Raw genomic sequence first — 24,122 nt, forward strand, 5'->3', positions numbered from 1 at the left:
CGTAGCAGTCAGACGTCTTGTTGTGTCGTGTCCCTTGTATATATCGTTTAAAACATATTTTCTTCAGATATCTTCTAAAGAAACATTTTGCTAAACCTAAGTTAAACTCAACTTAAATACTCTCCTGCAACCCGCCTCACCCAATGTAGCTGATCTGCTTTTTTTTTCTAAAGTATTTATATTTACTGATCCGGAACCCCCAACTGAAGCTAGCCAGCTAACTACCAGCTATCAGTCAGCAAACCATTGCATGTCATCAGCTGACCGTCATCAGCTGACCTTTAGCTCTGAAAGCTCTGTCGCCAGTTCGGGAATAATCCTTCATCTTCTTAGGCACTAACGACCTATTATTATCCCCGGATTCCCCTGAAACAGTTTTCAGCTGAATCTTCTGAACTAGCTAACTAGCTAACCGCAACCCGAGAGGGTCTGTCCTGGCTAGCGTTTCCCATCCACTTAGCTTGAAGCTAGCCCGGCCATACCTGCTTCCCTGCCCCATCCACCGCTGCCCCTGGACACTGATCACTTGGCTACATAGCTGATGCATGCTGGACTGTCCATTAATCACGGTACTCCATTCTGCTTGTTTATGTTTTATCTGTCGGCCCCAGCCGCACTCAGGCTCTGTGTGTAGTTAATCCGACCCTCCCTGCCTAGTCAACGCCATTTTACCTGCTGTTGTTGTGCTAGCTGATTAGTTGTTGTCTCACCTACTGTTTTAGCTACTGTTTTAGCTAGCTCTCCCAATTCAACACCTGTGATTACTGTATGCCTCGCTGTATGTCTCTCTCAAATGTCAATATGCCTTGTATACTGTTGTTCAGGTTAGTTATCATTGTTTTAGTTTACAATGGAGCCCCTAGTTCCACTCTTCATACCCCTGATACCTCCTTTGTCCCACCTCCCACACATGCGGTGACCTCACCCATTAAAACCAGCATGTCCAGTGATACAACCTCTCTCATCATCACCCAGTGCCTGGGCTTACCTCCGCTATACCCGCACCCCACCATACCCCTGTCTGCGCATTATGCCCTGAATATATTCTACCATGCCCAGAAATCTGCTCCTTTTATTCTCTGTCCCCAACGCTCTAGGCAACCAGTTTTGATAGCCTTTAGCCGCACCCTCATTCTACTCCTCCTCTGTTCCGCGGGTGATGTGGAGGTAAACCCAGGCCCTGCATGTCCCCAGGCACCCTCATTTGTTGACTTCTGTGATCGAAAAAGCCTTGGTTTCATGCATGTCAACATCAGAAGCCTCCTCCCTAAGTTTGTTTTACTCACTGCTTTAGCACACTCTGCTAACCCTGATGTCCTTGTCGTGTCTGAATCCTGGCTCAGGAAGGCCACCAAAAATTCTGAGATTTCCATACCCAACTATAACATTTTCCATCAAGATAGAACTGCCAAAGGGGGAGGAGTTGCAGTTTACTGCAGAGATAGCCTGCAAAGTAATGTCATACTTTCCAGGTCCATACCCAAACAGTTCGAACTACTAATTTGGAAAATTACTCTCTCCAGAAATAAGTTTCTCACTGTTGCCGCCTGCTACCGACCCCCCTCAGCTCCCAGCTGTGCCCTGGACACCATTTGTGAATTGATCGCCCCCCATCTAGCTTCAGAGTTTGTTCTGTTAGGTGACCTAAACTGGGATATGCTTAACACCCCGGCAGTCCTACAATCTAAGCTAGATGCCCTCAATCTCACACAAATCATCAAGGAACCCACCAGGTACAACCCTAAATCTGTAAACAAGGGCACCCTCATAGACGTCATCCTGACCAACTGGCCCTCCAAATACACCTCCGCTGTCTTCAACCAGGATCTCAGCGATCACTGCCTCATTGCCTGTATCTGCTACGGAGCCGCAGTCAAACGACCACCCCTCATCACTGTCAAAAGTTCCCTAAAACACTTCTGTGAGCAGGCCTTTCTATTCGACCTGGCCCGGGTATCCTGGAAGGACATTGACCTCATCCCGTCAGTTGAGGATGCCTGGTCATTCTTTAAAAGTAACTTCCTCACCATTTTAGATAAGCATGCTCCGTTCAAAAAATGCAGAACTAAGAACAGATATAGCCCTTGGTTCACTCCAGACCTGACTGCCCTCGACCAGCACAAAAATATCCTGTGGCGGACTGCAATAGCATCGAATAGTCCCCGCGATATGCAACTGTTCAGGGAAGTCAGGAACCAATACACGCAGTCAGTCAGGAAAGCTAAGGCCAGCTTCTTCAGGCAGACGTTTGCATCCTGTAGCTCCAACTCCAAAAAGTTCTGGGACACTGTGAAGTCCATGGAGAACAAGAGCACCTCCTCCCAGCTGCCCACTGCACTGAGGCTAGGTAACACGGTCACCACCGATAAATCCATGATTATCGAAAACTTCAACAAGCATTTCTCAACAGCTGGCCATGCCTTCCGCCTGGCTACTCCAACCTCGGCCAACAGCTCCGCCTCCCCCGCAGCTACTCGCCCAAGCCTCTCCAGGTTCTCCTTTACCCAAATCCAGATAGCAGATGTTCTGAAAGAGCTGCAAAACCTGGACCCGTACAAATCAGCTGGGCTTGACAATCTGGACCCTCTATTTCTGAAACTATCCGCCGCCATTGTCGCAACCCCTATTACCAGCCTGTTCAACCTCTCTTTCATATCGTCCGAGATCCCCAAGGATTGAAAGCTGCCGCAGTCATCCCCCTCTTCAAAGGGGAGACACCCTGGACCCAAACTGTTACAGACCTATATCCATCCTGCCCTGCCTATCTAAGGTCTTCGAAAGCCAAGTCAACAAACAGGTCACTGACCATCTCGAATCACACCGTACCTTCTCCGCTGTGCAATCTGGTTTCCGAGCCGGTCACGGGTGCACCTCAGCCACGCTCAAGGTACTAAACGATATCATAACCGCCATTGATAAAAGACAGTACTGTGCAGCCGTCTTCATCGACCTTGCCAAGGCTTTCGACTCTGTCAATCACCATATTCTTATCGGCAGACTCAGTAGCCTCGTTTTTTCAGATGACTGCCTTGCCTGGTTCACCAATTACTTTGCAGACAGAGTTCAGTGTGTCAAATCGGAGGGCATGCTGTCCGGTCCTCTGACAGTCTCTATGGGGGTGCCACAGGGTTCAATCCTCGGGCCGACTCTTTTCTCTGTATATATCAATGATGTTGCTCTTGCTGCGGGCGATTCCCTGATGCACCTCTACGCAGACGACACCATTCTATATACTTCCAGCCCGTCCTTGGACACTGTGCTATCTAACCTCCAAACAAGCTTCAATGCCATACAACACTCCTTCCGTGGCCTCAAACTGCTCTTAAACGCTAGTAAAACCAAATGCATGCTTTTCAACCGTTCGCTGCCTGCACCCGCACGCCTGACCAGCATCACCACCCTGGATGGTTCCGACCTTGAATATGTGGACATCTATAAGTACCTAGGTGTCTGGCTAGACTGTAAACTCTCCTTCCAGACTCATATCAAACATCTCCAATCGAAAATCAAATCAAGAGTCGGCTTTCTATTCCGCAACAAAGCCTCCTTCACTCACGCCGCCAAACTTACCCTAGTAAAACTGACTATCCTACCGATCCTCGGCTTCGGCGATGTCATCTACAAAATTGCTTCCAACACTCTACTCAGCAAACTGGATGCAGTTTATCACAGTGCCATCCGTTTTGTCACTAAAGCACCTTATACCACCCACCACTGCGACTTGTATGCTCTAGTCGGCTGGCCCTCGCTACATATTCGTCGCCAGACCCACTGGCTCCACGTCATCTAAGTCCATGCTAGGTAAAGCTCCGCCTTATCTCAGTTCACTGGTCACGATGGCAACACCCATCCGTAGCACGCGCTCCAGCAGGTGTATCTCACTGATCATCCCTAAAGCCAACACCTCATTTGGCCGCCTTTCGTTACAGTTCTCTGCTGCCTGTGACTGGAACAAATTGCAAAAATCACTGAAGTTGGAGACTTTTATCTCCCTCACCAACTTCAAACATCTGCTATCTGAGCAGCTAACCGATCGCTGCAGCTGTACATAGTCTATCGGTAAATAGCCCACCCATTTTTACCTACCTCATCCCCATACTGTTTTTATTTATTTACTTTTCTGCTCTTTTGCACACCAATATCCCTACCTGTACATGACCATCTGATCATTTATCACTCCAGTGTTAATCTGCAAAATTGTAATTATTCTCCTACCTCCTCATGCCTTTTGCACACAATGTATATAGACTCCCCTTTTTTTTCTACTGTGTTATTGACTTGTTAATTGTTTACTCCATGTGTAACTCTGTGTTGTCTGTTCACACTGCTATGCTTTATCTTGGCCAGGTCGCAGTTGCAAATGAGAACTTGTTCTCCACTAGCCTACCTGGTTAAATAAAGGTGAAATAAAAATAAAATAAAAAAAACATTGACTACGGAGAGCGTGATCTTACAGTCACCCGAAACAGCTGGTGCTCTCAGGCATGGTTCAGTGTTGCTAGACTCGAACAAACATAGAAGGCATTTAGCTCGTCTGGTAGGCTTGCGTCACTGGTCAGCTCTCGGCTGGGTTTAGTTTTGTAATTCGTGATAGTTTGCAAGCCCTGCCACATCCGACAAGCATCAAAGCAGGTGTAGTAGGATTTGATCTCTGCCCTGTATTGATGCTTTGCCTGTTTGATGGTTCATCGGAGAGCATAGCAGGATTTCTTATAAGCGCCCGGATTAGTGTCCTGCTCCTTGAAGGCGGCAGCTCTAGCCTTTAGCTCAATGCGGATGTTGCCTGTAATCCATGGCTTCTGAATGGGATATGTATGTACTGTCACTGTGGGGACAAACTCCTCAATGTAAATTGGATTTCAGTTTTCCTTCATTAAAATCACCGGCCACTAGGAGCATCGTCTCTGGATGAGCATTTTCTTGTTTGCTTATGGCTCTATACAGCTCGTTGAGTGCGGTCTTAGTGCCAGCATCGGTTTGTGGTGGTAAATAGACAGCTACGAAAAATAGATGAAAACTCTCTTGGTAAATAGTATGGTCTACATGATGTATTTTAACTCAGGTTGAGCAGAACCTCGAGACTTCCTTAATATTGAAGATTGCGCACCAGTCTTTGTTGACAAAGAGACACACCCCACCCCCAAGGATCTTACCGGGTGCTGTTGTTCTGTCCTGTCAATGCATGGAAAACCCAGCCAACTGTATATTATCCATGTCTTTGTTTAGCCATGACTTCGAAAAGCATAGTAAAATGCATTTCTTAATGTCCCGTTGATAGGACAGTCTCCAACGAAGCTCGTCCAGTTTATTCTCCAGCGATTGCACATTCGCCAATAGAACAGAGGGTAGGGGCGGTTTATTCACTTGTCGCCGTAGTCTCATCAATATGCCCGCATGATGACCTCTAAATAACATAATAAAAAAATCCCCATCCAAATTCATCAGTTTAAGCTAGAGAAGGCCACCTATGGCATCTGCTGTGGAAGGCTGCCGAGCTACAGCTATATTCGTCAGACTATGAGTCATCCTGAAAATCGTTCTTCTCGTGAAAACGTCTACAGACTCCAAACTATTATGACCACTCTATGGAAAAGATGGCGTTCCCCAGCTTTGTCACGGGACTCGTCATAAGGTTACCGGTACCGTTTTTTATTTATTTTTATTAATGGAAGTATTGGGGTAGTTTTGTACCTTCCCAAAAAGGGGGTTAAATGTGTAAAAAAATATATACAGTGCCTTGCGAAAGTATTCGGCCCCCTTGAACTTTGCGACCTTTTGACACATTTCAGGCTTCAAACATAAAGATATAAAACTGTATTTTTTTGTGAAGAATCAACAACAAGTGGGACACAATCATGAAGTGGAACGACATTTATTGGATATTTCAAACTTTTTTAACAAATCAAAAACTGAAAAATTGGGCGTGCAAAATTATTCAGCCCCTTTACTTTCAGTGCAGCAAACTCTCTCCAGAAGTTCAGTGAGGATCTCTGAATGATCCAATGTTGACCTAAATGACTAATGATGATAAATACAATCCACCTGTGTGTAATCAAGTCTCCGTATAAATGCACCTGCACTGTGATAGTCTCAGAGGTCCATTAAAAGCGCAGAGAGCATCATGAAGAACAAGGAACACACCAGGCAGGTCCGAGATACTGTTGTGAAGAAGTTTAAAGCCGGATTTGGATACAAAAAGATTTCCCAAGCTTTAAACATCCCAAGGAGCACTGTGCAAGCGATAATATTGAAATGGAAGGAGTATCAGACCACTGCAAATCTACCAAGACCTGGCCGTCCCTCTAAACCTTCAGCTCATACAAGGAGAAGACTGATCAGAGATGCAGCCAAGAGGCCCATGATCACTCTGGATGAACTGCAGAGATCTACAGCTGAGGTGGGAGACTCTGTCCATAAGACAACAATCAGTCGTATATTGCACAAATCTGGCCTTTATGGAAGAGTGGCAAGAAGAAAGCCATTTCTTAAAGATATCCATAAAAAGTGTCGTTTAAAGTTTGCCACAAGCCACCTGGGAGACACACCAAACATGTGGAAGAAGGTGCTCTGGTCAGATGAAACCAAAATGGAACTTTTTGGCAACAATGCAAAACGTTATGTTTGGCGTAAAAGCAACACAGCTCATCATCACCCTGAACACACCATCCCCACTGTCAAACATGGTGGTGGCAGCATCATGGTTTGGGCCTGCTTTTCTTCAGCAGGGACAGGGAAGATGGTTAAAATTGATGGGAAGATGGATGGAGCCAAATACAGGACCATTCTGGAAGAAACCTGATGGAGTCTGCAAAAGACCTGAGACTGGGACGGAGATTTGTCTTCCAACAAGACAATGATCCAAAACATAAAGCAAAATCTACAATGGAATGGTTCAAAAATAAACATATCCAGGTGTTAGAATGGCCAAGTCAAAGTCCAGACCTGAATCCAATCGAGAATCTGTGGAAAGAACTGAAAACTGCTGTTCACAAATGCTCTCCATCCAACCTCACTGAGCTCGAGCTGTTTTGCAAGGAGGAATGGGAAAAAATGTCAGTCTCTCGATGTGCAAAACTGATAGAGACATACCCCAAGCGACTTACAGCTGTAATCGCAGCAAAAGGTGGCGCTACAAAGTATTAACTTAAGTGTTCGAAAAAGTAGGGGGTAGGATCAACAGGTTAAGGGGGCTGAATAATTTTGCACGCCCAATTTTTCCGTTTTTGATTTGTTAAAAAAGTTTGAAATATCCAATAAATGTCGTTCCACTTCATGATTGTGTCCCACTTGTTGTTGATTCTTCACAAAAAAATACAGTTTTATATCTTTATGTTTGAAGCCTGAAATGTGGCAAAAGGTCGCAAAGTTCAAGGGGGCCGAATACTTTCGCAAGGCACTGTATATATCCTGAGCCTCCTTGTAATCCTTGTTCCCTTATAATTCCTTGTTCCCTATTTCTTTTTCCTTGTATTTTTTGCCATTTATGAATGTTATTCAATCCGTTTCTATAGGCTAGAGTAGTAAACGCAAAATTCTATATTTTATCAAATGTTCTAATATATATGTATATTTTTTATACCTAAAGGGGTCCTAAAATTAAAAATCAAATCGCTATATGAGCCATTGTATGACCCACCCCCCCCAACGGTTTAGATTTACAGGGGTTAAAAGATGCATTGTGAAATGAGGAGTGTGGAGAAAGCATTAAAATGTACATTTGAACAAGATCAGGACACAAGACCCATGTTGGTGCCAGGTATAAACAGGACTAATGGCAGGCAAAGATGTGCTTTCCAAAGAAAATGAAATTGGAAGCGGGTGTGAGAAAGATAAATGATATAGCGCTCTCTTGTTCTACAAAAAGACAGGAAGAAGGGGGAAACAGATATTGCTTTAGTTGCAGATCACTTTGTAGGTGGTACAGAAAGCCCTAGAAAATAGAAAATAAATATGTTTTTGGAATTATTGCAATTATGTGGAAGGTATGCAAATAAGTCAAGAAGCAACTCATACAGACTCATACAGAGAATGGAGGCTTTGTCACAGCAAACAAGCAATAAACAACGTTTCTGATGCACTGTACACTGAGTGTACAAAACATTAGGAACACCTTCATAATATTGAGTTGCACCCCCTTTTTCCCTCAGAGTAGCCTCAATTCGTGAGGGCATGGACTCTACATGGTGTCGAAAGCATTCCACAGGGATGCTGGACCATGTTGACTCCAATGCTTCCCACAGTTGTGTCAAGTTGGCTGGGTGTCCTTTGGGTGTTTCCCATGTGTATTCTTGATACACATGGGAAACTGTTGAGCGAGTAAAACCCAGCAGCGTTGCAGTTCTTTATACACTCAGACTGGTGCGCCTGGCATCAACTACATTACCATACCCCCCAAAGACACTTCAATCTTTTGTCTTGCCCATTCACAATCCATGTCCCAAGGTGTAAAAGTATTTTTTTAAACCCATCTCCTGCCCTTCATCTACACTGTTCGAAGTGGATTTAAAAAATGACATCAATATAGGGTCATAGCTTTCACCTTTTCACCTAGCTTTCATCTCATGGAAAGAGATGGTGTTCCTAATGTTTCGTACACATAGTGTATTTGTATAGAAATAAATTATTGATCTATTATTCTTCAGCTATTTGGATTCATTTACTTTTTGGGAGGTATTTTTGACAACCATGTGGCCTCATTACCAGGCAAAGAAACCCTTCCCCATTTTGTTTGCAACTTTGAAGCTTCCTGCAGATTTTGCTGCTGCTGAACCAACCTACTGAGCAGTCCAGCCTTTGAGCAGAGAATGGGGGGGGCTCAACAGCCCAAGCTGAGAAATAAAGGGGCCAAGCTGAGAAATCAAGGGGCCAAGCTGAGAAATCAAGGGGCCTCAACAGCCCAAGCTGAGAAATAAACAAAAAGATGACTAGTTTTATTTGTTTAAATTATGCCCAGCTCATGAGGCCCCTTGATTATGATGTGAAGCCTGAGGCAATTGCCTCTTCTGCCTAATGGTAAGTCCGTCACTGTTCATAACAGCATAACAATAATCAAAGGCAAGGCCTGCCAGAGTCAGTTCTGGTGAAGCAGGAAGTTCTGAATGGGGTCCGGGAGCGGTAGAGAAGGGATGTGTTTTAGCCGATGCTTCCCCATCACTTTCCTAATACTGATCCGACTTTGGTAGGTCAGCCTATGAGGACATCCTGGGGGAAAAAATAAGGAATTTGTTATCAACAGGATAAAGACACATTTTAACAGTCTGACATCACATTTTCCATTAAACTTGAATGATAGACAACAATAATCTGATGGCAATTATGAGAAAATATCATATAAATCTACAAAACTCTTCCAAAGGTGCATGGTAGTAGCCTACATGAATGTCATACATATTTCCATCCAATTGACCACAGATGTGAATATTCTAAAATCTGCATATAGAAAATAAGTGCATTTTCTCACCAGTGGTGTTTACACCCCCAAAAAATGTGTGATGTGCGGATAAAAATCAATGCGTGGTGATGTAGTGCACCCAAAAACATGTACCGAATAAAAATCTGAAGTTCAATGTGTTTCCATCGCATTTTCCACTCTACTCATAGTTTTGTCACAAAAACTGTCACGTTAATTCGCAAATGTGCCCATTCTGGACTTGGCATGTGCGCTCTAGCCAACAGCAGATACTGTACAGTGTGGGTATAGGCTAGTCATGATGAGATTATTATGGATATTATTTGTATTTGTCAAACGGCAATCGATATTTACTGAAAAGTTTACTTTCGATATGATGGTTATTATATCAATATTTGTGCATAAAGGCGTTTCCACCTCAATTTCTTGCATAATTCATTTTACCAACACAAAAAGATCCCAACATGTTGAACGAACAAATTATCTTTCAGCATTTATACAATTGTTTAGAAAATTCCTCTTTTCATCACAGCTGGTGTGTTAAAAATTGTTTTTTAAAAATTATTATATGGTATGGCTTTACTCTCATAAAAAAACTGTGGATGGAAACGTGGTTTATGTTCCATTTAATTTTATGGCTAGTGCAAACTATGCAAAACTTTGCTGACCTGTCAGCAGTTCCGTATGTTAAAAAAAAAAACATACACCATTTTCCGGTAGGTCCATGGATCCGAGATAAACTGCTAGAGGAAGTTAGTCTAATTTCATAGAAGTAAGAAAGTCATGAAATTTCAAGGAAGTAATCTGATAGATGTGATGTGTTATCAATCAAAGTCCTTTTTACATCAGCAGATGTAAAGTGCTATACAGAAACCCAGCCTAAAACCCCAAACAGCAAGCAATGCAGATGTTGATAGCAGTCATTGTTTTACAAGTCCCAAGTAAGTCTCAAGTCTTAGCATTCAAGTCCCAAGTTAAGACAGGCAAGTCCCAAGTCAAGTCTCAAGTCCTAAACTTTGAGTCCTAAACAAGTCATAATGTGCTCATCACAAAATGTAATACCATTTCATATTTTTAAGAAGAGTAATAGTATATTAAATTTACACAAATCATGAATGCTTTTAAAAATATATATAGATTTATTACTTTACAAATAAATGCTATATTTCCATGGAAATACATCAATATGACAACAAAAACAAAATATTGTAGTGCTCTCTGTCTCTATCCAGATATATTTTAGGCACCTAAAACAATCCTGCCATAAAGTTACAAGCATTTATTAAAAGGTACATCAAAACAACTGCTACTGAACTTTAAGTAGGCCTACAATTTGAACACTGGCCTGAATGTCTGAGAAAAAAAATACAGATCCCAAAGATGGGAGATAAAACCTGAACATGGAGACTACGTGTGTGTGTGTGTGTGTAATACATAAACAGTTACATTTTTTCTCTTATCTCAGGGCCTATGATGCATTGCATTTGCAAAAGACCAAATTCGATAAAAGTCTGTCAGTCATTTGTGCACGATGAGGCTGCAGTATGATGCCACCATGGCTGAAGACACACTCCACGAGAGCACTGGACGCACTGCCAAGACCCCGATGGCCACTCGGGACAGTGAAGGAAGAGCCTTCACGTTCATCGCCCAGAGGTAGTGACTTAGCTGTAGTGGTCCCAACAGATTTCTTCTGCCTCTTACAGTGTGCTGCAAAAAGCCATTTTTCTTGTCCAAGACTATGGTCCTCTCGCTCTTACTCATCAACAAGAGGCACAGCTTGCTCAGTCCCTTCATCATCTTGCAGAAACAGTTCTGGCAAAACATGTTAAAGCATAGCAGAAACAAAATGGCCGGTATTAGAGTATTGGTGATACAGTGGGTTAAACTGAACAAGTATTATTGTTGCAGTCAATTGGATTAAATTATGAGAAAAAGTTACATTTAACTCAATAATATTTACCTTTCACTCTTTGTGCCACCTCCTCTTTGACCTTCTCCTTGACCAGCACATGGTGCTCTACCCACATCAGAGAAAAAGCCAGATCCACGGCAGCTGCTTTGAGGTAGACTGGATCTGAAAAAGGGGCAGGGATTCCATCTCGTGTCCTGGCCATTTTCACATTGATGAAGATTCCAAGAAATATTTGTTCGGGGATGCCTGGAGACTTCTGACCAGGCCACTCAGGAAATGGACTTGAGGCTTCCGCTGCTCCAGGTGGTGATTCAGGGTCAGGACCGAGGGAACAACAAGTCCAACTCGAGTCCAAGCCATGTGACTCGAGTCCACACCTCTGGTTGATAGTACCGTAAGATAATGGTGTTATTGTCATCAATGAGTTTGAGAGAAAATAAATACTTAGTGCAGATATGTCAAATATTGTGTGTAGATGTAATGTAATAGTCTCGTGTTACCATACCTCCAAATCACGTTGTTGTCACGCCGCTCCTTTAGAAGTCAGAAGATTCTTGTATTGGCCGAAACGGCTAGATTGGAGGGCTGCATTTAATGTACATTTCAAGAACCCCCCCCCCCACCCCACATGCCCATAGATTGGGTGCTGAGTCTTTTGACGTGTGTCCCTCCGAGGACGTTTTATTTAGAAGGTTCGTGTGAGGACGAGTGTGGAGAACGCATGAAAATGTACATTTGAGAAGCAGTGCGCACTCCCGTGCTACTGTATGACCTTTGACCAATAGAGATTAAACAAGATGACTACATAAAGTCATCACAAGCTTGTAACATAATAATCAATGTTCGCAGGTAGCTAGTTAGCTACCAATTCTTTGTTAGTTAGTCTGCAGTCTACGCACATTACAATGGATATTCTAGACAGCTAAACATGCCAAAATGAACACAGTAGGTATTTATTAATGTATCAAGATAAAATATTATAATCAGGCAACATACTGTATGAGACTGTGAGTGGGAAACTTTTCACTACGACGTCAGAGCATATTTTCTCTCGCTTTGGAACTCTGCCCAAGCAAGGTCGTTGATGGGTTTGACGTGTTGCCGGGGAGTCACTGATTTACACTGGGTCTCCGACCCTTTTTAGACACTTTCTACCATTGACTTCTCCAGGCTTTCCTGATTAGGGAAAGCCTGGGGTTCTCGACGAGGCTAGTTATGTAAAAATCAATTAATCAAGAAGTAACGTAAATTAAGAGTTTAATTCCAAACCCTATATATCCATTTTCAGAAATGTTTGTAAATTAGCTGTTATTTTTTTTGAAGAACTTATGAAAGAGATGTGGCATGGGGTTGTTCAATGACAGACATGTAACAGTGCCTTCGGAAAGTATTCAAACCCCTTGACTTTTTTCACATTTTGTTGTTACAGCCTTATTCTAAAATGGATGAAATATTTGTTTCCCCCTCAATCTACACACATTACCCCATAATGACAAAGAAAAAAAGGGGTTGTATAAATTTGTGCAAAAAACTGAAACATAACATACATATGTATTCAGACCCTTTATTCAGTACTTTGTTGAAAAGAGTAGAATTGAGTTTTCTTGGGTATGATGCTACAAGCTTGGCACACCTGTATTTGGGGAGTTTGTCCCATTCTTCTCTGCATATCCTCTCAAGCTCTGTCAGGTTGGATGGGGAGCGTCGCTGCACAGCTATTTTCAGGTCTCTCCAGAGATGTTCAATCACGTTCAAGTCTGGGCTCTGGCTGGGTCACTCAAGGACATTCAGAGACTTGTCCCGAAGCCACTCCAGCATTGTCTTGGCTGTGTGCGTAGGGTCGTTGTCCTGTTGGAAGGTTAACCTTCTCCACAGTCGGAGGTCCTGAGTGCTCTGGAGCAGGTTTCCATCAAGGATCTCTCTGTACTTTGCTCCGTTCATCTTTGCCTCAATCCTGACTAGTCTTGTAGTCCATTCTCCTGAAAAACATCCCACCAGCATGATGCTGCCACCACCACGCTTTACCGTAGGGATGGTGCCAGGTTTCCTCCAGACGTGACGCTTGTCATTCAGGCCAAAGAGTTCAATCTTGGTTTCATCAGACCAGAGAATCTTGCCTTTTGGCAAACTCCACGGGGGCTGTCATGTGCTTTTTCCTGAGGAGTGGCTTACGTCTGGGCAATCTATCATAAAGGCCTGATTGATGGAGTGCTGCATCTCCCATCTCCACAGAGGAACTCTAGAGCTTTGTCAGAGTGACCATTGGGTTCTTGGTCACCTCCCTGACCAAGCCCCTTCTCCCCCGATTGCTCAGTTAGGCCGGGCGGCCAGGTCTAGGAATAGTCTTGGTTGTTCCAAACTTCTTCCATTTAAGAATGATGGCGGCGACTGTGTTCTTGGGGACCTTCAACGCTGGTACCCTTGCGCAGATCTGTACCTCGACACAATCCTGTCTCAGAGCTCTACGGACCATTCCTTCAACCTCATGGCTTGGTTTTTGCTCTGACATGCACTGTCAACAGTGGGACCTTATATAGACAGGCGTGTGCCTTTCCAAATCATGTACAATCAATTGAATTTACCACAGGTGGACTCCAATCAAGTTGTCAAACATCTCAAGGATGATCACTGGAAACAGGATGCACCTGAGCTCAATTTCGAGTCTTATAGCAAAAGGTCTGAATACTTACGTAAATAAGGTATCTGTTTTTCATTTTTAATACATTTGTAAAAATTCTAAAAACCTGTTTTCGCTATGTCATTATGGGGTATTGTGTGTAGATTGCTGAGGATTTTTTATTTAAAAAAAAAATCAATTTTAGAATAAGGCTGTAATGTAACAAAATGTGGAAAAAGTCAAGTGGTCTGAATACTTTCCGAATGCACTGTAATTTGATTGAAATCAACCACTTGATGGTTTCATTTCAGAGGGACAAATGATCATGTTTTGTTGCAAAATGCTATAACCCGCCTCACTCTCGGAGGAATAAGTAGTAGTGATGGGTTTTACACAGTAAAATGTGATAACTTCATTGTTTTTTTTTTATAAAGAACTGTACAAATGATACATTTGTGACATCAATATATACATTTGTGACATCAATATAAAACAATAGAGTGATATGAGATTTGTATGTAAAATATTTACATTTGACATCTTAGTCATTTAGATGAGACAACCATATTATCCACAGTCAAATATACAGAATACAAATATTTCATTCCAGCTAAACGATGGATATATAGTGTTTTGGAACTAAACTCTTCAAATACATTTAGTTTAATGTCAATGATCGCAAAGGTATCGGCAAGTGTTAATTTCATATTTGTGATGTGTGTAATGTATGTTACTGTTACAGTGTTTATTTATTTCACCTTTATTTAACCAGGTAAGCTAGTTGAGAACAAGTTCTCATTTACAACTGTGACCTGGCCAAGATAAAGCAGAGCAGTGCGACAGAAACAACAACACAGAGTTACATGGAATAAACAAAACATACAGTCAATAACACAATAGAAAAAAAAAGAAGTCTATATACAGTGTGTGCAAATGGCGTGAAGAGGTAAGGCAATAAATAGGCCATAGTAGCAAAGTAATTACAGTTTAGCAAATTAACACTGGAGTGATCGATGGGCAGATGATGATGTGCAAGTAAGGTCTAAAAAAATAGCGGGTCCGTGTCACATTGGGTCAGGTGGGTTACCGGAAGGTATATTTAATTTAAAAATGGAAAAGAGATTGAAAATAAATTGAAATATGTACAAAAAAAAGATGAAAATACAAAAGTACACGAGAGGACAACAAACCACGTCTGCACTGCTACGCCATCTTGGATGTATATGTATGTACATTCACCCTTTTCAGGTAAACACTTCTGCCATGTTGCGACGGTAAGCTTTCAATAAACTCATAGGCGACAGTCAAATAGACAAAAACACATAAAGATGCTCTTCATACACGCAACCCACTACTACCATTATTATTTCTGTGACTTTTCACATCATAGCGCCTCATGGCTCTAGATAAGAGTGTCTGCCAAGTGACTAAAATGTAAATATAATGGTACTGTGTGAAGGTTGGAACTCTACTCACTCCTGGCCTCCAAGTAGAGCTGCAGGGCTTCGGGGTCAACCCTCTCTCGGCCCCCGGCGGTCGCTCCCTCTCGTTGGGGCTGCTCCCAGGGTACCAGGCTGGGCTCGGCACCGTGGTCTAGCAGCAGTCTGACGAACGCCGCCTCACAGCCGTGTCTCAGCACCGCATCCAGCAGGCAGGAGGCCAAACCCTTTGCTAGCGCTTCGCGGCTCACTGGTCCATTGTAGTTGTAGTCCGGCTGGGCGCCGGCCGCCAGGAGCAGGCTGAAGCAGTGGAGGTGGCGGTAGGCGGCGCTGATGTAGAGCGGGCACACCACCAGTGTGGTGAGGGTGCGGGCCGCACCAAACGGGGGCCTGGCGCCCAGCTGGTGGTCCACATCCACGTCAGCATGGAACCTGGAGAGATGGGACGTGTTGATTAGGCACCATAGGGGGAAAATAATATTGACAAACAGGGAGGGCTTGCCTGACTGTCCAATAAGAAAAGCTAATTTTCGCGTTTTCCATTGTGTGCCCTAATGAACACGACCATGGTGATGGGACATGTTATGAACAGAGAACAACACTGATCAATCAGACAATAACACAAAAGTAATGGAGACTAATTGTGTAATAAAACAATAGTTTTTTTCCAGAATGTATTGGGTTTCCTTCCTTCGCCAAGAAAAATGAGCCGTGGTTCCATTATTGATCCTAGGCAATTCAATCAACAAATACTAGCAGATGACCCCTCCTATAGCCATTATAGCCTCCTTCATTCCATCCAATTCAATCAACTAAAATTGGCATGGAAAGTTAAAGCACTCACCTGATGAGCTCTTGGAGTATGTCCACCCTGCCTACCCGTGCAGCGTGATAGACGGGAGTGCTGCGGTGGTGGCGGCTGCCGTTGGGGTCAGCTCCAGCTTCCAGGAGGATGGTCACACAGTCCAGGTGTCCGTTGACCACCGCCACGTAGAGTGCAGTCTGACCCTTCACATCCACTAGGTCCACCTTGGCCCCCTGGCCTATCAGGTAGGCCACACAGGCCCCTTGACCGGCTGTGGCAGCGATGCGCAGAGGGGTGCAGGGCAGCCAACCACAGCACCATACAGACTTCTCGTTGATCCGCCTGACAGCCAATAGGAGATGTTCGCTCAGAACTCATACCAGTTGTCGTAGACTATTTTAACTGTCAGAACGCTGTTAAATAAAGGGGCGGTATTGCCGATGGTGCCATATCCTAAAAAGTGTTTCCAACATACACACACAAACTAAAAGAGAGATACAGAAGGGTGGAAGGGATTTTCTTGCAATAGGCCTACATCTTGAATATGACTGTGTTGGATATGAAAGGGGTAAGATAGTGGCTTTCTGACTTTGCTAAATACAGTGTGTGCATAGGATATTCACATTCATGTGGGAAGTGAGAAGGGTGCAGAACAGGTTGGAGATGGGGGTAGAGAGTGTGCAGTAAGGCCAAGTGGCCTCCCTCCTTCACTCACTCTCTGAAGCTGTCCTCCTGCAGCAGGTTCCTTAGAGTATCCAGGTCTCCTACGTAAGCAGCGTTGTGGAGCAGCGCGTCCTCACTCTGCTCTTCAGGCTTTTTATTGAACTGCTCCTGCAGCCATTCCTTCAGGTTACGGCCTGGATGAGAAAGAGCAAAGCTAAATCTCCAAATACCCAGATGAGATGATGCTGTGCTAACTGATTTGCCTAGCATTTCCACTACCACTGTGTTGCATAGAGACTATAAATAAATTACACACCATCCATGCATGCACATATTGACTTGATGTGTCATTGATGTACACATTACCTGGATAGTAATAGTGAATTACGAATCAATTAAGTGATAAAGGGGCTCAAATCGATATAGTTCACTAACATGGTATAGTTTGCGTAATTACGCAGGCGTATGCAACGCAAATTGTAACCACAAATAGCCCAGCCAGTTTACTGAGAATACATCTAGTTTCTCACAATAATGCTAATGCAGCTGTATTCTCTTGCACAGCTAGGTGGTAGAACAGTGTAAACATTCAACGTGTTGTGTTTTACCTGCAGCTGTCGGGCTGGGTAGGTCAGAAACCGTGACAAGGGGACAGATGATATTCGGCGCAATGGGTGGGTCGACAACATCACCCAACTCGAAGCCTCCGCCGTCCGCCATTTCTCCCTAATAATAACTTCTCACGCTTCTTTGCAGGGAGTCTCCTACGAAAAAGCGCCAGAACTAGGAAAGTGATTACCTAGCTAGTGTTACCAAAACGACTTTGTCATACCGTCCGTTGTGCCATTGTTGTTGTAATGGAATATATTTATGACACCTCACTGATCACTCCTCTTTTTTCGCTTTCCCTATCTGAGAGACGAGAGTGCGACTTCCTGCTCTTGGAGTCAGTTAACGCGGAAATCAGCAACCCCTGTTGCAGTAAAAGGCTGAGGGATGGGATTGGTTGGAGACACCACTCTCAAATTCATAGACAATGCTAATAGATGCAAGGACTGACCAGCCATTATATACAATTATAGTGTAAACCATGTTTTGAGGCTATAGTGTTTATTTACATTTCCTTTGTTTCCAAACACTGGAGTAAACCAAGCTTATAATTAGGGTTCTGATGGGTTAAGACAGTTGAACTATGCTCATGAGAAATGTATAAGTTATATTCGTCAAGTATCAAATGGGTACATATAATTTATCAATCCAAAAATGGATGTAGCAACTGCTGTTTGCCCCTTTAAATTGGAGCAAATGCATTATAGCTATGGGGAATACTGTAGAACCCCACAGTATCACGTTTCAGGAGAAGACCCAGATGCAGACAGTGTTGAAGTAACAAAAGTGTATTACTTGCAGGATTCCACCTGGAGGGGCAGATCTCGGGTGGACACCTATACCTGGAGCTGGTCTTGAGAAGAGCCGACCAATCGGGGTCTATTCCAGGTACGACGACAATGGCGGAAAAACATCTGGGCCAAGGGTACGCCGACCTCTTGCTCTTGCTCCGAAGAGTGGGGGATGATTACCCAGGGAACACTCAAAGGGTGAGAGACCCGTGGCAGAGCAAGGAAGGGTGTTACGGGCATATTCGACCCACAGTAGTTGCTCGCTCCAGGTGGTGGGGTTGGCGGAGACCAGGCAGCGAAGAGTCGTCTCCAGGTTTTGGTTGGCTCGCTCCGACTGGTCGTTGGACTGGGAGTGGAACCCGGAGGACAGGCTGGCTGACGACACAATGAGTGTGCAGAACGCCTTCCAGAACCGGGACGAGAACTGAGGACCCCGGACGGAGAGCATGTCCACTGGGAGTACATGGATCCGGAAGACGTGCTGCACCGTGTGCTGGGCTGTCTCTTTGGCAGAGGGTAGCTTGGGGAGAGGAATGAAGTGGGCAGCTTTGGAAAACTGGTCCACTACGGTCAGGATGGCGGTGCCGCCATCAGGCGGGGGGAGACCCGTGACAAAGTCCAGGGATATGTGGGACCAGGGACAGTGATGGATAGGCAGAGGTTGCAGGAGACCAGCCGGAGCTTGCCAGGGAGTCTTGTTCTGCGCACAGATCATGCATGCGGCGATGAACGCGGAGATGTCAGGAACCATGGTAGGCCACCAAAAGCGGTGTTGTAAAAAGCTTGAAGTGACTCCAGGACCGAGGAGCGGACATCGTCAGGAACAAACATGCGGTTATCTGGGTCCCACTGGGGTTCGACTGGGAATGCTTTTCCTCAGGAACCTGCTTCCCTATTCCCCAGCTGAGGGCCATCGCCAGGCACGAGGTGGGATGGGGGGTCTCGGGTTCTGGGGGTGTAGCCGCAGGGATATAGCAGAGTGACAGCGCATCACGCTTGACATTCTTGGATCTCAGTCGGTATGAGAGGGAAAAGTTGAACCGGGTGAAAAGCAGGGCCCACCTAGCTTACCTGGAATTGATGCTTTGCGGTGCGGAGATATTCCAGGTTCTTGTAGTCTGTTCAAACAATGAACGACTGTTCCACCCCTCCAGACAGTGCCTTCATTCCCCCAACGCCATTTTCACCGCGTGAAGCTCATGATTCCCCACATCGTAGGATGAACCAAGATGGGAGCTGTGGTGAAATGGTGTTTGAGATCCCGGAACACACGATCAGCAGCTGGGGACCACGTGAACAGAACCCTGGGAGAGGTGAGTGCAGACAGGGGCCAGGGTGCTGTAACCCCGGATAAAGCGGCGCTAAAAGTTGGCGAATACCAAGAAACAATGAAGTTACACTTTGGATGTAAGGCTGGGGCCAATCCACCACTGGGATCCATCTTTACACTCCCTGCAGCGATGATGTAACCCAGGCAGGGGATGGTGAAGCGATGGAATTCGCACTTCTCTGCTTTCACAAAAAGCTGGTTCTCCAGGAGGGGATGGAGAACCTGTCAGATGTAGAGCACGTGTTCTTGGGTGGAGCGGGATAAAACAAGGATGTCTTCGAGGTAGATGAAGACGAACCGGTTCAACATGTTGCAGAGAACATCATTCACCAGAGCCTGGAACACAGCAGGGGCGTTGGTAAGACCAAATGGCATGACCGGATACTCATTGTGACCGCTGGCTGTGTTGAAGGCAGTCTTCCACTCGTCCCCTTCCTGTATCTGCACCAGATGGTAGGCATTCTGTAGGTCCAGCTTGGAGAACACGGTGGCCCCCTGGAGCGGCTCGAAGGCCGCGGAGATGAGTGGTAGGGGGTAGTGGTTCTTCACCGTGATGTTGGTGAGGCCCCGGTAGTCGAGTAGTTTTGTCCTTTTCCACAAAGAAGAACCATGCGCCAGCGGGGGAGGCAGAATGACAGATGAACACTGCAGCTAGGGAGTCCTCAATGTAGGTCTCCATAGCTTTGGTTTCCGGACCTGATAGAGTACAGTTGTCCCCGGGGCGGAGTGGTGCCTGAGAGAAGGTCGATCCCACAGGCAATAAGAGTGGCAGAACGGGATCCAGCCCATGATGGCACCAGCAGACCAGTCAATAAGGGGATTGTGTCACTGGAGCCAAGAGAATTCCAATACCACAGGAACCTGAGGAGACTTAATAAGCAGGAATTGGATCGTCTCGCTGTGGTTCCCGGACACACGGAGGTTGATGGGGTGGTATTGTGGGTGACCCAGCCTATAGAGCACCCGTCCAGTGCTAACTTCCATGGGAATGGAGAGGGGCTGAGTGGGGATGTCCAGCTCGGACGCCAGGGTAGCGTCCATAAAGCTCTCATTGGCCCCAGAGTCGATGAGTACCCAGTGAGATTCACTGGTTCCCCCACAGCAAGATCGCATGAAAAGGGGTGTGAGTAAGGGGAAAGGGAAGTTCTCCGTATGGCCCACTAGAGTACTCGCTCTTACCGGTGAGCCTGGTCTTTTAGTGGACAATTGGCGACGAAATGACCAGTAGTCCCGCAATACAGGCAACTCTTCGTGTGAAGCCTGTATAGCTGTTCGGCTGGGAACAGCCTACAGTGGCAAGAAAAAGTATGTGAACACTTTGGAATTACCTAGATTTCTGCATAAGTTGGTCAAAAAAATGTAATCTGATCATCTTAGTCTCAACAAACAGTCTGCTTAAACTATTAACACAAACAATTATATGTTTTTGTGTCTTTTTGAACACACTGTGTAAACATTCACAGTGCAGGGTGGGAAAAGTATGTGAACGCTTGGATTTAATAACTTGGCAGCAATAACCTCAACCAAATGTTTTCTGTAGTTGCGGATCAGACCTGCACAACGTTTAGGAGGAATTTTGGACCATTCCTCTTTACAAAACTGTTTCAGTTCAGCAGTATTCTTGGGATGTCTGGTGTGAACCGCTCTCTTAAGTTCATGCCACAGCGTCTCAATCGGGTTGAGGTCAGGACTCTGACTGGACCACTCCAGAAGGCGTATTTTCTTCAGTTGAAGCCATTCTGTTGTTGATTTACTTCTGTGTTTTAGGTTGTTGTCCTGTTGCATCACTCAACTTCTGAGCTTCAATTGGCAAACAGGTAGCCTAACATTCTCCTGTAAAATGTCTTGATAAACTTGGGAATTCATTTTTCTGTCAATGATAACAAGCTGTCCAGCCAGCACCAAACCATGATGCTTGCTCCACCACACTTTACAGTTGGGATGAGGTTTTGATGTTGGTGTGCTGTACCCTTTTTCTCCACACAGTATTGTGTGTTCCTTCCAAACAACTCAACTTTAGTTTCATCTGTCCACATAATATTTTGCCAGTAGCGCTGTGGAACATCCAGGTGCTCTTTTGCGAACTTCAGATTTGCAGCAATGTTTTTTTTGGACAGCAGTGACTTCTTCCGTGGTGTTCTCCCATAAACACCTTTCTTGTTTAGTGTTTTACGTATTGTAGGGTCGTCAACAGAGATGTTAGCAAGTTCCAGAGATTTCTGGAAGTCTTTAGCTGGCACTCTAGGATTCTTCTTAACCTCTTTGAGCATTCTGCATTGTGCTCTTGCTGTCATCTTTGCAGGACAGCCACTCCTAGGAAGAGTAGCAACAGTGCTGAACTTTCTCCATTTATATTTGTCTTACCGTGGACTGATGAACATCAAGACTTTTAGAGGTACTTTTGTAACCCTTTCCAGCTTTATGCAAGTAAACAATTTTTAATCTTAGGTCTTCTGAGATCTCTTTTGTTGGAGGCATTACGCACATCAGACAATGCTTCTTGTGAACACCAAACTCAAGTTTTGTGAGTGTTTTTTTTAAAGGGCAGGGCAGCTCTAACCATCTCCAATTCCATCTCATTGATTGAACTCCGTTACCTGTCTCCAATTAGCTTTGGGAGAAGTCATTAGCCTAGGAGTTCAAACTTTTTTTCAACCTACACTGTGAATGTTTAAATTATGTATTTAAGACATTGAAGTAGCTCCTCGTTTCTTCCAATGGTGCCTCCTTGGAGAGACAGCATTGTGGAGCTGGTCTGAGTCTGCTGGGTCAGTCATGGCCAGTTCGTACTTTCACATTTCATGAGAAGACCCAGATGCAGACAGTGTCGAAGTAACAAAGTTTATTACTAGAACAGGGGGCAGGCAAAACGACAGGTCAAGGGCAGACAGAGGTCAGTAATCCAGATCAGAGTCAATAATGTACAGAACGGCAGGCTCAGGGTCATGGTAGGTAGAATGGTCAAAACCGGAAAAACTAGAAAACAGGAACTAGAACAAAACAGGAGCAAGGCGAAACCACTGGTGGGCTTGACGAACAAAACAAACTGGCAACAGACAAATAGAACACAGGTATAAATATACTGGGGATAATGGGGAAGATGGGTGACACCTGGAGGAGGGTGGAGACAAGCACAAATACAGGTGAAAAAGATCAGGGTGTGACACAGTGGAGTTGTCATAATACCAATAAAACCTAGCGGTCAAACAGGGAAATGGTTCCAATAGTTTTTCCACCATTCATTTTTCCCACAGGGGATTTTAGAAACATTTGAAATAAGGGCTGTGTTTCATGTAGGCTTACCCTGGCGTGACATTTGGATAACCATGCAAATCTCTCTCGGACAAGGTGACTTATCAATATATTCGGTTCCATTTGCTCTCGAAAATGCAAATTCGCATCAAAGTAGGCATCATGCAAAAGCACAAAAAAGTGTCAATTGAAAATTTGCAAGACAGTTCACAGAATTGTCAATTTAAAGAAATGTAGCTAATTGATTCATTACTACATTTAGTTAATCCAGAGATTATTACCTTTGCCTCGATTCGTCAGTCTCGTTCAGATCATCATCATGGCATTTGTAGTTCTTTATGATAGCCACATTAGCAGCTAATTAGCATTTCATTTTGTGGGATAAATACAGGTGAATATATTAATAAAAGTCACCTTGTCCTAGAGAGATTTACACGGTAATCAAAACATTACGCCAGGGAAAGCCTACATGAAACACAGCCCTTAACTGTTTCTAAAATCCCCTATGGGAAAAAATGAATGGTGGAAAAACTATTGGAACCATTTCCATTTGACCGGGAGGTTTTATGGGTATTATGACTTATACTGTGGTACTCTATTCTGATACAGGTTGCATCCCATTTGACTGGGAGGTTTTATGGGTATTATGACTTTATACTGTGGTACTCTATTCTGATACAGGTTGCATCCCAATAATAAACTCCTTCCTCCCGAATTGTGCCCTTGTTCACTTCCCTTCACTGATTTAAAGTAAATGACTGATATAAGAAATAGAGTTGAAACTCCATCTAGCCCATGCCTACACCAATCTAATGCCTTTTGGAAATTTGTGGGAGTTGAGTTTGGAGATATTATGGTGCCACTGTGTCACCAATGTAGTCATCACCGTAATATGGATTTAACAAGTTATGTTACTTGTCTGCTTGCTGAGATAAGGCTCAAGTTCACGGGACAGAAGGTTGCATTCCCAAATCATAGCTTTTTTGTTGTTGTTAAAACAGACATTTAATTGAATAGATCGTAGGTTTCACAGTATACCAATTTCTGATTCAAATATAGCCTCGAGTATAATACTGATCAATATCCTTATCATGAATAATGTACAGTACCAGTCAAAAGTTTGGACACATCTACTCATTCTAGGGTTTTTCTTTCTTTCTTTTTGACTATTTTCTACATTGTAGAATAATAGCGAAGACATCAAATATGAAAAAAAACACATGGAATCATGTAGTAAGCAAAAAAAAGTGTTCAATCAAAATCTATTTTATATTTCAGATTCTTCAAAAGTA

The 24,122-nt window shown here is 44.1% G+C and overlaps 1 protein-coding gene and 1 long non-coding RNA gene across 2 annotated transcripts; both read right to left on the reverse strand.

Moving 5' to 3' along the window:
* Positions 1-8,660: 8,660 nt before the first annotated feature.
* On the reverse strand, positions 8,661-17,799 carry asb1 (ankyrin repeat and SOCS box containing 1). The gene is made up of 5 exons (XM_024388767.2): positions 17,457-17,799; positions 16,901-17,042; positions 16,225-16,527; positions 15,418-15,812; positions 8,661-9,201 (listed from the first exon to the last, which is right to left on the reverse strand). The coding sequence occupies exons 1-5, from the start codon at positions 17,566-17,568 to the stop codon at positions 9,071-9,073; spliced, it is 1,083 nt and encodes a 360-aa protein (XP_024244535.1). The 5' UTR covers positions 17,569-17,799; the 3' UTR covers positions 8,661-9,070.
* On the reverse strand, positions 10,526-12,981 carry LOC112225115. The gene is made up of 2 exons (XR_002949538.2): positions 11,373-12,981; positions 10,526-11,224 (listed from the first exon to the last, which is right to left on the reverse strand). It is a non-coding gene; the product is annotated as an uncharacterized LOC112225115 (long non-coding RNA).
* Positions 17,800-24,122: the final 6,323 nt, after the last annotated feature.

This window comes from Oncorhynchus tshawytscha, linkage group LG26, assembly GCF_018296145.1.
Source record: "Oncorhynchus tshawytscha isolate Ot180627B linkage group LG26, Otsh_v2.0, whole genome shotgun sequence".
Taxonomy (NCBI): Eukaryota; Metazoa; Chordata; class Actinopteri; order Salmoniformes; family Salmonidae; genus Oncorhynchus; species Oncorhynchus tshawytscha.

Excerpts from the sequence above, each read along its gene's own strand:
- asb1 (XM_024388767.2), bottom strand. The coding sequence starts at position 17,568 with ATGGCGGACGGCGGAGGCTTCGAGTTGGGTGATGTTGTCGACCCACCC. Across the intron at positions 17,043-17,456 it reads ACCCAGCCCGACAGCTGCAG|GCCGTAACCTGAAGGAATGG; the intron begins GTAAAACACAAC and ends TTTCTCATCCAG. Across the intron at positions 9,202-15,417 it reads GCTCTACTTGGAGGCCAGGA|GATGTCCTCATAGGCTGACC; the intron begins GTGAGTAGAGTT and ends TTTTTCCCCCAG.